Source organism: Pantherophis guttatus, chromosome 1 (genome assembly GCF_059756535.1).
Source record: "Pantherophis guttatus breed Tessera chromosome 1, ASM5975653v1, whole genome shotgun sequence".
Lineage (NCBI taxonomy): Eukaryota > Metazoa > Chordata > Lepidosauria > Squamata > Colubridae > Pantherophis > Pantherophis guttatus.
In genome coordinates, this window is record NC_142063.1 from 274,783,615 (window position 1) to 274,799,150 (window position 15,536).

A 15,536-nucleotide genomic window follows, 5' to 3' on the forward strand; every position below is an offset into this window, starting at 1 on the left:
CGCGGGGCCAAACCTCCTCTGGGCCGGTGATCGCCTTTGGTGGGGGGGAAGGGAAAGGGGAAAAGAAGCGGCATGGTGGGAATCGCGGACGGGCAGAGCCCGTCGCCCAAAGAGGACGAGAAGGAGGACTTCGCTTTTGCAGAAGGGCTGCTGGACACCATCCTCGGTTCCCTGTATGACTTCGGTGGGTGATCTCGAATCTGATTTTTCCCAGGGACTATGGGTTTCCCCCTGTTCTTATCGTGGGACCCCTGCTCCCCATTTTTCTTTCCCGTTCCGGATTCTTAGCCATCTCCTGCTCTCAATATTGTACTAACAATATTTCTGCGGGGCAAGGGGCTAGACTAGAGCAATGAAATGGATGCTGGAAACAAGGGGAGCTGGTGGAAGTGAAATCTTGGAGAACTGAGAAACCTTCACGTGTTATATAGTTGCATTGATGGTTTTAGTAATGTAGTTCTTTAAGCCAAAGCGAAGCGATCCGAAACGCCCAGTTTCCGGCCATTGAAACCTACCAGTCTTGATTAGAGACCCATAAATCCAAGAGGGCTTTCAAGCAACAAGGCAGCAGATAGTTTATGGGATCTATTTTTTGTTCATTCCGGGCAGAAACCCTGTTCTAATACATACCCCAAGGTCCTAATTTCGGTTTCTTAGCAATTCCACATCTGCAAATTGTTTTTGAATTACTGAATACAATTACTGTTTTCACGTTTGGTGTGTTATGATGCCCAATAATCTGTGGATAATAAGGAGATACAATAGGTAAATTATTCTGTATATACTATGAATGTAGCTCTGTGTAGATCCCCTTTAAGTTCTTACAGAAACTTCTGTGTTCTTCATTGTTCCAAGTATCTACATCTAGGTTCTAAAATACTAAATGCTCAACTGTAGAGCAAGTTTGTTAAAGTATTTAGCTAAAATTTAAATACAATAAGAGAAATATGAAATTATATATATATTTAAAGATGCATAAATAAAAAAGGTCTCACTGAGCTCAATTTTTATTTTATTTGTTAAATTTATATGCCTCCCAACTCAGTATTCAGAATGACTTATGGGCGGTTTATAATGTAATAAAAATAGAAATTTCAAAACAATTATTAATGTAAGAGCAATTAAAATTATAAGAATTAAATACAGATCCCCAATACAGCAGTTCCTAGTGAGTATACAAAAATGCTTCTGTTTTTATGGCAACAGTACAGATTTGCTTTCCATTGCCGCCTTTCAGGATGCTTTTTAGCCTAGAAATTTCCTGATATTCTCTCATACAAATAATAACCAGGTCCAAGTTTGCTTGGCTTAAAAAAAAGTTCAGCCAAGGACAACAAGATGCTGTCATCTGCTACAATTTGTGTATTTATGAGTTCATACATATCTGTGAAATGTAAATATCAGTATACATGGCACCCATGATAGTACTTAGGAAAACATTCTGCATAAAAGTAAAATCTATCTCCTGTGCTACCCAGATGAATGTGCCAAATTGTTCCTAGTAGAACCAAGAATTTTCTAACAATGTTTAAGAGCTTATAAGAAGTGTAGGAAGTTGGCACCCACACCTTTCCTAGAAGAATGAAATATTTTGGGAAATATTAAAAAGGCAGAATATATTTCCTTGGATGAGAAATGGAGAAACATGTTTTAAAGACAAAGCAGCTCCCACCTTCCTGCCTCCCCCCACTTTTGTCAGTGGGCCAGAGGCAGAAACCCAATTCTTTGTCAAAGGACCATCATCTGCAACACAATAGGACCTATCTAGCAACAGAAACTAACATAATGGGATCCATCTAGCGACAGAAACTCACCACATGGCACCTGGGAAGATTACATCAGCCAGCAAGGCTAGCTAAGACCCCCACCCCCTGGGAGTCTGACAACCAATCAGGATACTCTTTCGGGGCCCCAGGAAGTTCAAAGCCAGAGAGGGCATAAAACCCGGGGGACTCACAGCATCTCTTCCCTTTTCTGTTCAGGAACTCAAACCGTGTGATCCTGTCCACCATCTTTCCAAGCAGTCTCCATGTTTCCAGAGTCTTTGTCCTCACTTGGAGCTGAACCCAGAAGGATATTTCTTCCTACAGAAGTATATTTAAAAATAAAACAAAATATTTTAGCATGATTTACGAAAAAAATGTATTGGAAAAGACTTTTGAGAACATCAAAAATAGTCAAGAAAATAAACAATTAAGTCATAGAACAAATCAGTCCCAAATTCTTATTTAAGGTACAAATGATGAGGCTCAAACAATAATTCTCTGGGCACAGAGAAGACTTAGTTCCCTTGAGAAGCCTATATAATGCTGGGAAAAGTGGAAAGAAAGAAAAAAGGCAGACAAGCAACAAGATGATGGATTTGATTACAACAGCAAAGAAAATGCACCATTGAAAGATCTAACAGGCTTGATTGAGGACAGATCATTCTGGAGAAAATCTACCTATGTGGTTGCTAACACTTGAGGCTATACTGGTAGCACTTGATACTGCAATTTGTGGATATGAACAGTGAATTCTGAGTTCTGAGCATGATAAAGTGTGTACATTGCTACCCATTTAAGTGGGAGATGTTTTGTTTGATTTTTGTTTGTTAAAAGTAAAATATTCAGCATAATTTAAATTTTCAAAAAATACAATATTTTGATCCTTCTGGGTTGAATGGAACAAGGGAGATGAACATGTTTGCTTTTAAACTATAGGTGAATCACCACCAGAAAAATGCAAAAAGAAAAAGAACAAGAAAAGACACTCCCAACAGATAACAGCAACAGTGGCCACTCCTACTATATCACTTGTCAATCCTGAACTTCGTACATCTTCTTTGGGCAAGAGAAAAAATGTGTCCAACTTCTTTGACAATCTGAAAGATGAACTGGCAAGTGTTCATCAGAAAAAATGTATCTCCGGTTCCAGTTCCCCTCATCCACTCCCATTCAAAAGTGCCCAAGAAGAAAAGACAACACAGGTTGAAGTTGTGAGATTCCAGGGTCGACACAAAAAGAAGAAGGCTAAATTAGAAATTCCTGGAAGTGATGACTCAAAGGTAAGGCGTTCATGTTTAATTCCCTCATGTTTGGAGGCAAAACATTCAATTTATAAAAGAGATTGCTCAAAAATAATTGCAAATCACCTTGAAAACATGACTGGTCTGCTTGCCTACAATTATCACCATATGATCAAAGAGAAAGAAAGGACTTTTGATTTTGTAAATTTACTCTGGTTATTTAGGAATAATTTAGTTGGCTAGGTAAATTAATATTTGCAAGCCTTTTTTACTGTATGGGAATTCTTCATAGCGCAATGTTCATAAATATATTCAGTGTTAAAATTATATCACATTTAATTGCAAGGTGAAATGGGAATAAGCATTTTGTCACAATACTCAGCCTCTTTATTCTTCTTTTTGCAAGATGAGTATATTGGGATAGGGCAAGATTTCCCCTGTCCAGTTGTATCTGACTTTAGGGGGCGGTATTCATCTCCGTTTCTTAGCTGAAGGAGGCAGTGTTGTACAAAGACATTTCCATAGTCATGTGGCTAGCATGACTGTACGCTGAGGTACCTGGAACATTGTTACCTTCCCACCAAAGTGGTACCTATTTATCTACTCGCATTTGCACACTTTCGAACTGCTAGATAGGTAGGAGCTGGGGCATGTAAAGGGAGCTCACCCTATTGTTTTACAGGGGTGTCAAGCTGTCAGTTCAGCATCTTTAACCACTGAGCCATCACACACTCCCGATTATCAGAATACTTTTGATTAATTCATAGCTTCTCATTTTCTTTGAGCTTGAGATGTTATACCAGGTACAAAAGAGGTCCATATATTAATTCAATTTTGAATTGACCTACCCAGTCTGGTCTGTGGAAATTCACATAACCATCCATGCAATAATAAAATATGTATCTTTTTGCTACCATCTCTTGACTAAATGTTTTTTTGCAGCCTAGATCTGGTAACTCTAAATAATTTTCTTTAGAAAAGATCAGTTACTAGTCATAATTTTCTGTATTAAACAAAATAGGAGACTATGAGTAGTTTGTGCTTTCAAATAAGATGCCTAAGTGTACAAAGCCATACTCAAATTTCAGCTTCTTAAGCCAAGGCAAAATTTGTTGAAACAAGACCAAACCAAATCACTCACTTACTGGACTTCCACAGAAATTAGCAGTTGTGGAAAACCGAGATAAAATTTAATTGGAATTCTGTAAAATTCTTTTATATTTTATGATCTCTGTCCTGGCTTTTGTGGTCCTATTTGTTTGTTTGTTTGTTTGTTTGTTTGTTTGTTTGTTTGTTTGTTCAATTTATATGCCGCCCTTTTCCGTAGACTCAGAGCGGCTTACAATGCATTATAGCAATAGCCTGCATACTTTTTGTATATACCTGCTTATTAGGGCTTTCCCCCCCGCCCCCAAGCGGTGTTGTTCTATACAAAGTTGGCTTATTGCCCCTACAGTCCGGGTCCTCAATTTACCTATCTCGAAAGGATGGAAGGCTGAGTCAACCTTGAGCCTGGTGAGATTCGAACTTGCACTAATTGCAGGCAGCTGGCAGCTAAGTGATAGCACTTAACAGCACTTTAGTCTGCTGCACCACCGAGGCTCACTAACCGATGTCCAATCTAATCTATTGGCAGGATTTTTTTTCTTTTGACAATCTTGCAAACTTTATTTGAGACAATGGGAATTATAATATAATATAAGAAGAGCCTTGGTAGTACAGGGGTTTAAGGCACCCTGTTATTAAGCTGGTTATTAAGACCAGCTGCCTGCAATTACTGCAGGGTTCGAATCTCGCCAAGGCTCAAGGTTGACTCAGCCTTCCATCCTTTCTAAGGTAGGTAAATTGAGGACCCAGTTGTGGGGGCAATAAGCTGACTTTGTATAAATATACAAAAGGATGAAGGCTATTGCTGAGCACATTGTAAGCCGCCCTGAGTCTTCGGAGAAGGGCGGCATATAAATCAAATTAAAAAAAAAATAAAAATGAGTCAGGTTAATGTGGTACTACTTCATTTCTCAGTGTTTCTAGCCTATTCTTTCCCAGTATCTATTTTAAATCTAAAACTACCACATGGGATCCACCTGTTACAAAACTGGTTTGGGACTGGCTCACAAACAGGTAGTTCAGTAGATTTCCATGGTTGCTGTTATTGCCAAATACCAGTATTTCAAAAGATTTAAGCAAGAGCCAAATGACTTTAATTACCAGAGTTTTATCATCAGCTTCTGAGGTTAAGACAAGTTTTTAAAATTAGATTTATTAAGAATTTTACATTGAACAAAAAAACTATTCAAAGAAAGAAAAGAAAAGAAAGTGCAAGATATGGAAAGGAATTTTAGAAATATATTGTATGAATGACTTTTGACCTTCTTTTCAACAGATAATTACAATTTTATTGAGTTTTATACTCAAGTGTTTAAAGCTTTGGAGCATTGGTTCACATTATGTAAATATTCCAAGGAGGATTATAAAAAGAATAGAATTCAGAGGGAATAGTAATAAAAATCCTATAGACAAATATATTTCTCCACTGCGATAGCTGTTAGATTTGTTTAATCTAATGCCAATTTACTGACTATAGAATCACATGTTTAATAATTTATAGAACATGTTGACAATCGTTGGAGGCTTTCACAAGATGAAAAAAAAAATAGTCCTATCTTAAGACCATAGAAGTAAGTAGGTGTTTATGCTACTATCCTGATGCAAAACTGATCAAGGTAATTACTGTTGTTTATAAATAAATAAATAAATACATTTCTGTGGCTAACAAGGAACACCAATTAGGAACACTTAAACACATTTGTTATTGTTAGTCATGAAGTAGTGTCCGACCCATTGTGACCCCATGGACAATGTTCCTCCAGGCCTTCCTGTCCTCTACTATCCCCCGTAGTCCATTTAAGATGACACCAACTGCTTCAGTGACTCCATCCAGCCACCTCATTCTCTGTCGTCCCATTCTTCTTTTGCCCTCAATGTTTCCCAGCATTAGGCTCTTCTCCAGTGAGTCCTTCCTTCTCATTAGGTGGCCAAAGTATTTGAGTTTCATCTTCAGGATCTGGCCTTCTAAAGAGCAGTCAGGGTTGATCTCCTCTAGGACTGACCGGTTTGATCGCCTTGCAGTCCAAGAGACTCGCAGGAATCTTCTCCACCACCATAGTTCAAAGGCCTCAATTCTTTGGCGCTCAGCCTTCCTTATGGTCCAACTTTCACAGCCATACATTTACTTTTTATTTTTATTTACATACATACTTAAACACATAGCCTGCATAAACAGCAAGAAAACCGAGGCCAGCAACACATTCACTTCAACAATACAATAACAGCAACAAAAAAATCAAGCCTCCTTCCTCAGCACTATTGCTCCACTGTAATACACTTGCACAATGCACACTTTTGCGTTTGGCAATCTTTTGGAATGGAAGCACAACACGATCACAGTTTTTTCATTAGCACCCAAGAAATGTAATCTCCCTAAAGCATACAGTTTAAATACACCAAAATGTCAATCTATCAGACCGAAAAGAAACAGTTTTCTTCTTCAATTCAAAATCATTATCAGCCTTACTTATTCTTAGCTAACACTCCCCAGTGTTCTCTTTGAGTATCGTGGTTAATAGTAAAAAGATTGAAATTATTGTCTGTTGTATTGCTTAACATGCTACATCTGTGTGGCTTAAAGAACTTAAAAACAACTAAGCCACCATAAGCCAATCATGTGAAACAACCTGATATTTAAGGTCCATGTTGTTCTGAGCTTTGGACATCTCCTTCCCCCTCTGATATTTAGGTGTGGTCATAAGAAGGAGATTCAGAACATTGTGTTCCTTTTTAGTTTAACTCTGGTTCCTTGTTATGTCCAAATATAGAACAACAGTTTGTCTTTAGTGCAATTGCAGTTCTCAACTTATCACCATTCATTTAGTGACCATTTGAAGTTACAGTGGCACTCAATAATAATAATAATAATAATAATAATTTTATTTCTATACCGCCCTTCTCCCGAAGGACTCAGGGCGGTGTACAGCCTATTTAAAAACACAAAAAACACAACAACAATTTAAAATTTAAAATCATTAAATAATTAGGCTCCAATTAAAATCCCAGAAATTTAAAATACCCCAATTTAAAACGTTGACAAGTGACTTGCAACTGTTCCTCGCACTTACAATTGGCACAGCATCCCCATGATCATGCGATCAAAATTTGGCGTGTTGACTACCAGCATGTATTTACAATGGTTGCAGCCTCCCAGGCAGGGATGAAATGCTCCCGGTTCGGACCGGATCACCCGATCCGGTAGCGATTGAGGCGGGTGGTTCGGAGAACCGGTAGCAAATATCCCTGCCCCCCCCATGCCCAGCTGAGCCGTGTGATCATCAGAGGCTTTTTTTCTTTTAAAAGCCTCTGACGATCCAAGCCTTTTAAAAAAGCCTCTGCCAATCAGGCAATTCAGCTTGGATCGTCAGAGGCATTTAAAAGAAAAAAAGCCTCTGCCAATCAGGCAATTCAGCTTGGATCGTCAGAGGCATTTAAAAGAAAAAAAGCCTCTGCCAATCAGGCAACTCAGCTGGGATCGTCAGAACCTTTTGAAAGCATTTTTTTGCAATCTCTTCGCTGAAGAGGTTGTAGAAAAAATGGTTTTAAAAGTAAAAAAAAATTGCCACGCCCACCCAGTCACATTACCCCCCCCCCAAGCCACACCTGGTAGTAACACATTTTAAATTTTACCACTGCTCCCAGGGTCATGTGATCGCCACAAGCAAAATCCATGAGGGAAGCCAGACTCGCTTAACGACCCACATGATTCACTTCACTGCAGTGATTCCCTTTACAGCCACAGCCAAAAAATTGGGGATGATTCACTTAACCACTGCCTTGCTTAGCAATCAAAATTCTGGCCTCAATTGTGGTCCTAACTTGAGGATGACTTGCATTTTTTAAAAAAAATTAAAAAATGGCTTGAAAAAGAATCCCAGTTGATTGCATTTTTGTTGTTCCAGTAGTGTACCCCACAAAAAGAGCTCAGTTCTGTCAAAATGTTCCCATCATGGAAAAGCCATTTTTCACAGATTTTTTCTCTTTATTTGCTTATCTCCCATCTATGGAGAGAGAATTGATCCTGAGGTATTTTTTCTTTTTCTCTGTTCTACCAGCAGAAACAGCCTGCTATATTGGAAGTTTTCTTGCAATTTTCTCTAAGAAGGGTTTATTTGTCGGGGCCAAAATTATTTAATTTGATTTTATTCTATTTTTTAAATTTTGTATTGTATGTGTTTTTATTGTTTGGCTGTGCACCGCCCTGAGTCCTTCGGGAGTAGGGCGGTATAGAAATCTAATAAATAAATAAATAAATAAATAAATTCTATAACCAGCTTGTATAGCATGATGCTGCCATGTTTGAATTGACAAAGTTAAGAGTAATTATGTACTTGGAAGACTAAACCAGTTCCAATGTCCAATCCAGATTGGATCCTACAAGATTGTTATGGTCAAGGAATTGGATTGCATTATAACTTGTGGCTAAAAGAAATTGGAAACAAAAGCACATACTAATAAATATTTTATTGTTAATGCTGTTAAAGTGGTGAAATACTAATACTTTAAATGCTAATATCTACGAGACCGTCTTTTGCCACCAATAGCCTCCCACCGACCAGTTCGTTCTCACAGGGAGGGACTACTCAGGGTACCGTCAGTCAAATTATGCCGACTGGCAACTCCCAGGGGGAGGGCCTTCTCTGTGAGGGCTCCAACCCTTTGGAATGAACTGCCCCCTGAGATACGAAATATCCCTGATCTCCGTGCTTTCTGCCGTGCCCCTGATATTCCAACAAGCGGGGCTAAACATATGAACATGTGAATGTTTTTAAAATGTTATCTAATTTTAGGTTCTATTTAATTGGGCCAAACTATGTTATAATAATAATTTTAATTAGCAATTTTATGATGTTTTGTCTATCTATATTTTTCTTGACTGTACACCGCCTTGAGTCCTACGGGAGAAAGGAGATATAGAAATATAATTAATTAATTAATTAATTAATTAATTAATTAATTAATTAATAAAATCAGATTGCTGGATGTAATTAGGGCCAGTATCTGTGTTCTCATCCTGTTTGGTGTTACATCATAATTGCTAAACATCTTGCCTCTCTCTGATCAGATTTGGTACAGGCTGGATCTGTACCAGCTATTCGTATACTTGAGATTTCCTTTAGTTGGGGCTCTGTTAATTGAATCGCTATCATCTGAACTGAACATTGCATAAGAGTGAGGCTCTCCTTCCACATTCAATGCTATAGTTAGTTCATTTTTCACCATGCTCTACAGCTCCCAGATATAATAAGATTTCGCCTGCAAGTCAATCTTGACTCCTGGGGAATGGCTGGACAAGTCCCTGAAATTTTCTCAGCAGCGTTTATCAGAAATGGTTTAGACAATGCCTACCCTATTTTTTTAAGATCCAGAGCACGCCTATTGTGCAGGTTCAAAAGTCCCATTGAATTCATTGAGACCTACTGTCAGATTAATCTATAATAGTAGCATTGACGTGTTTGGTTAAATAATGTAGTTTTCTATATTCAGAGTTCTGTAACCATCATCATATTCAAAACATCTTGCTCTAACAAATTTCTAGCTTAAGCTGTCAATAGGAAATAATTTGAAAAATCTTACTTAATAGCAAAACATACTATTTTATGTTTTAAATTGTATCTAGGCAAAAATGGCTGCTGAAGAATCATGTATGGACACCCAAGAATTTCGCTTGGAAAAAGTAAGTTAATTTGATGTATGTTTAAAGGCAGGGTGGATTTGATTTAAATCACTAGTAAAAAGACTTGATTTAAATCAAGTCGATTTAAAACATAATTTTTAAAGAGCAACTGTCATCTCTGTCCCTCAGAGGCTCCTCCTCTGACCCGCTGTTGACTCACCGACAGTCCCATTCACTTTAATGGGATGGCTGATGATGCGGCAATGACACAACAAAGTGAGGGACGTGGCGGGCAGCAGGTGAGTGGATGCCTGATAACAGGTGCTGCCATGATGGATCTGAAATGACAGGTGCTCTTTAAATGTAAGGACTCATTCTTGCTGATAGTTAGAATTTTTTAATATTATTATTTGCAAACAAAATGAAGGTTTCCTACTTAGCTTGTAGAGCTTGGATTCATTAAATGAGTTTACCAAAAATGTAAATATTGCAGAATATATAGCCTCATGCTACATAACTAAACTCCATTTCATGCTCAAAATTAAATTATTAATGTATCTTAAATAGAAAACTTATCTTTAGATAGATTTTTACTCCAAAAGTATTTTGTTAAAATAAATTTGATAAAAACAAAAAAATCTGCTTTTAAAAAAATCCAATATTTTTTTATTTTTTTTAAAAAAACATCGATTTTAATCTACCCTGTTTAAAGGTAAGCACGCGGCATGGAGTCTGATGGAGAAAAGATAGAATTGTCCATAGATCATTAACCAGGCCCCAAACCTACCAGTTTTTTTTCCCCATAAACCAGACTTTTCACAACTATTTAGGAAGGTCTGCAATATTTTAGGCCTGAAACCAGAGTCATACACTCAGGGACTGTTTGTTAAACGCTTGACATTAGAGAGTTTCCCAGTGGCAAATCTATCATATCCTTCTAGTTTCTTAACATTTTTTTTTTTTTTTAATTTATATGCCGCCCTTCTCCGGAGACTCAGGGCAGCTTACAATGCATTAAGCAATATAGCCTTCATACTTTTGTAGTTTATTGCCCCCACAATCTGGGTCCTCATTTCACCTACCTTTGAAAGGATGGAAGGCTGAGTCAACCTTGAACCTGGTGGGATTTAAACTTGCAGTAATTGCAAGCAGCAGATGTTAATAACAGTGCATTAGTCCACTGTGCTACCAAGGCTCTTGGTATGCCCATCTGCTGCTTGCAAGTAATTGCAAGCAGCAGATGTTAATAACAGTGCATTAGTCCACTGTGCTACCAAGGCTCTTGGTATGCCCAAAATGAACAAAGATAGGTACAGCAATCTGTATCTGAATGAGATGAACTGTCATATCAAAAAATCTGGAAGGAAACCTGAAATCCTGCATCGAATACTCCAGAAAAAGAAATTCCAATCCTTGCTGGATCTCCAGATGTAAGTTATATCAACTGCTGGAATTTGGATTTCACACATATCCCCCTAAGATCCTGCTTATTTGACTATTACCTAGTCTCTGGTTCCTCTTCCTATCTCTCAAGGACATTCACACAAACCATTACAGAACTTTACCTTTTTAGGTAGTGACCTAAATGATGCAAATGATATAAAAAGATCTACTATGATGCAGATTACACTCTATGTCCATATTGTATCAATTTGTCAATTGTTCAGGATCGAAATCTGAAATAACAGTTTGCAGTTAACATATGAATCTTGACGATTGTTGACCCCACCCCCCAAAAACTCCCTCAAGTTTTTATTGTCTGTGAAAACAGCTACAGAACATTTCTTCTGCTTATGCAACATGGTGGCATGATGTGTTAGGCAATTCTTCAAATGCGTTTCTTATGAAAATTCAGCTTGTATGCTTATGTTTCTTGGAAAGCAGAATTGCAAAAGGCCAAAGGAAAAAAATCAATTGTCTTTGCAATGCTTTAGGCCCGCTTGGAAGTACACCGCCTTGGAATTACAGGATTTACAAAGAAAGAACAGAGAATATTGGAGCAAGAACGTGCTATCATGTTAGGGGCAAAGGTATGACATTTTCTTGTGAGTTGAGAGATGATTTACAGAAGAGGAGACTTTAACCTTAAAACATTTCCATCGCCAAAGCCTTTGGCTGTTTTTTGTTTTTTTTTCAAATAGAGGAGAAATGGCAGGGTCAAAGTATGGGAGAGGTTTGAGATTTCAGAAATAAATTGTGGATGAGCAATGTCGCATTCTTCATCCAGAATTTCTGTATTAAATTCCTTTTAAAATTTTAAAAATAGTACTACTAAATATACTTGGGTATAAGCCAACTCTTGAATTTTTAATCAAAGTATAAAAAATGTACCACCCATAGGTAAACAAACACACATTTTTTGTGATATTTTTAAAAATCCAAAGATTGGCTTATCAGCGAATATATATAAGAAATATGGTATTTTAAAATACTTTTTAAAAGTATTACCGTATATACTTGAGGATAAGCCCATCCACAGACATCAAAGCTTAATTTTGGAAATGTATTGCATTTGAAATGTTTGGCTTATCCACTAATATATATGGGAGCTCTTAATACCTAAATGTGAGTGGTTGCATAATTATTTTAAAACGTTGCCTTAGTATTGAACATATTTAGAAATCTTATGTAATTCAGCTTTTTGCCTCTTGAATTTGTACTGCCAGCAATGCATTCACATCAAGACTTAAGAAATAGAGAAGATGGTGTTTGCATTTCTGTCAAACATTATCTACATAAATGTTGTCTCAAAGCATCCAATCTTTTGAAAGAAATGAGAACAGTGATTATGAATCGCTAATCATTTCATAAATAGCCATATTCCCAAACATCATAGCTACCTCGTTGATAAGGCTTATTTTAACCACATTTCTATTGAAAGCATCAAATTAAATCATGTTAGCATTTAAAGAACCATCATTATACGTGATTGTATTATCACTATGAACTTTTCTCTCTCTCTTTTGGTGTATTTTTTTTTTTTTTACAAAATACTGAAATAGAGTTATTAAAATCTTATTGCAGCCTCCAAAAAAGGAATATGTGAACTATAAAATTCTTCAAGAGCAAATCAAAGGAAAACAAGCAGCAAAGAAGAAAGAAAATATGATGGTTTGTGTGAAATATTTCATATAAAAACAAAATGTAAAATCAAGTCAGAAAGCTCTAGTACAGTGGTTCTCAACCTGTGGGTTGCGACCCCTTTGGGGGTCGAACGACCCATTCACAGGGGTCGCCTAAGACCATCGGAAAACACATATTTTCAGTGGTTTTAGGAATAATTTTATGGTTGGGGGTCACCACAACATGAGGAACTATATTAAAGGGTCGCGGCATTAAGGAAGGTTGAGAACCACTGCTCTAGTACAATGGTTTCCCGTAAGACCTGGGCTATGCGTTTAGCTACAGGAAACTCTTAACAGCAAATTGGTCAATTTCCATTGCATTTGGGACCTATATCTGATTTATGGGAAATGTTGTAAATGACCATTTAGAATGTTCATTCTCCTATTCCTATTTTCTTTAACAGGAAAATAAATCTGATTCTCTGAAGAGGAGAAAAAAGAGAGGGCATGAAGAGAGGTGAGCCAGGATTTCAATTTTATATAAACAAAGTGTAATAAATTGGATTTATTTTTTTATTTGTTTTGGTTGTACTTATTAAGCTTTTTTCACATCTACTGCTAAACAATACTGTAGTTTTGGCATTAAATGACTGAGCCTTTAGCTTCTGTTTTATTTCCTATTTATGAAGCGTAAAGAGAAATAATTAGTGTTTGTCATTGAATGGGACTGGGTAAATATAAAATGGTGGTTCAGTTTCAGAAACAATAGGAATCTCTTAATAGTTTGAAACTTTCAGGATAAAATGTTGAAACAATTGTTATAATTAGAATATTTTTTTTAATATAATTGCCAAACTCTAGAAACAGGTATAGTTTCATTTGTTTTGTATTTATACGTAAAAACATCATGAGAATCTATCCATGTGGTTACAAAGAGTCGACTTTATAATAAAAATCAGTCAGTATATAAACATGTATATATACACAAATACATGTTTTCTTTTTTAAAAAAACAGAAAATCCAAGAAGACAACAAAACAGAACATATTGCCATCAGGACGATTGGGAAAATTTAAAAATGGAACTTTGATTCTTCAACGAAGTGACATAAGGAAGATCAAATCTTCCAAGTTGAATAAATGAACTTATATTGAACACAGAATAGGATGAAGAAACTGGGTAACAAAATAACTCTTTTTTTAAAAAAAAATTAATTGTTCCATTTTTAAAAAAATAAAAACTCATTTAAAGGTTCTATTTGTAATCTGAATTTAATAGTGTATTGTTGATTAATGTGCAATAAGAAGGAATACATCTGAAAACTAAATTTTGCAAATGGTACCAGAATTGCATAATTGTTTCCACTGAACTGGTTACCAACACATATGCTGAAGAGTTCGTCAGAACGTTTTACACTGAAATGAATATGTACAGAAAATATTCTGATTAATTGCTCTGAATTCATTATATTTTTCTACATTTCTATGAGTGTTCTATAGGAAATGGCAGTTTCCAGTATTACTCTTGGGATGACTCTTTAGACTTAATTTGGACTCCTTTATGATGCTCTGATCCATTTTTAAAACTTTGCCTACAGCTTTAATTGTGAGGAAAAATCTAGTATTTAGTATTTGGTTGAAGAAGATCAAATAGTCCTCTTCCCATTGAAAACATCTTCTGTACATCTTCAAGTGCTGACCACATATAATATTGAATGCTAGGAGAACCAGTTTGGTGTAGTGGTGAAGTTGCTATTCTAGAAACCAGGAGATTGTGAATTCTAGTCCTGCCTTAGGCAGGAAAGCTGGCTGGGTGACTTTGAGCCAGTCATTCCCTCTCTCTCCCAGCCAAACCCACCTCACAAGGTTGTTGTTGGGAGCATAGGAGGCAGGAGGAGGCATAACCTCCTTGAGTTATATATTAAAAGGGTGGGATAAAAATATAATAGTAATTTTTCTCGTTAATAAATTCTTAAGTAGAATTGTGTAGGTGTCTGAGCTTCCCAGAGTAGTAGATGGGAAGAACAAAATCTAAACTTGATTTTAATTTTTATAGGCTTATTATCCAATTAAATATTGAATCATTTTTCCCTTGCTGACACATTAAAAATATAATTTGATAATGGTATATGGAGTTCTTAATAGGGGGATTATTTCCAAGTCTTTTGAGTCCCCAGGTCTTTATGCACCTCAGTTCTAGAATGGTTAGAGATGGTGCCCAGATTGCAAATTAACTAAAAAAAGAGATAATTCTTTCCTGCTTTGAATTTTCATTTCGCAACATTTCGCAGAAAATAAGATGTTTTTTTTAATATTCTGCAAATCTGTTAAAGTGTGTAATATTTAAGGGAATAAAAGCTTTAACAGGACACCATTGACTCAAACCTACAACCTCTTAAATAAGTCTTTATGGTGTAAAGATTGTATCAACATTTTTGCACCTGTTTTATAAGGGGAGTAGAGAAGTAGCCTGCTTAACTTGTCTGCCAAAGAGTAAAATGTGTTGATTTTCCATAGAAAAGGTACATAATCTTCAATGTAATCTGAAGATATAGAACTTTTCCATGATTTGTGTAACTCTCAGAAATATTTCATCATTTCATACTTGTAATTTGGGGAAACTATTCAGTGTCATTCTTTTAAATGACTTGATAGCAGTATTCCAATATTTGAGGGACTGCCACAAAGAAGAGGGGGTCAAATTATTCTCCAAAGCACCAGAGGGCAGGACAAGAAACAAT

At 36.5% G+C, this 15,536-nt stretch overlaps 1 protein-coding gene across 1 annotated transcript; it reads left to right on the top strand.

Annotated features, from left to right (window-relative positions):
* The first annotated feature begins 51 nt into the window (after window positions 1–51).
* Window positions 52–14,050, top strand: FSAF1 (40S small subunit processome assembly factor 1). Its single transcript, XM_034428385.3, has 7 exons — window positions 52–184; window positions 2,703–3,046; window positions 9,735–9,791; window positions 11,666–11,761; window positions 12,756–12,842; window positions 13,261–13,313; window positions 13,813–14,050. The coding sequence occupies exons 1-7, from the start codon at window positions 73–75 to the stop codon at window positions 13,937–13,939; spliced, it is 876 nt and encodes a 291-aa protein (XP_034284276.2). The 5' UTR covers window positions 52–72; the 3' UTR covers window positions 13,940–14,050.
* Window positions 14,051–15,536: the final 1,486 nt, after the last annotated feature.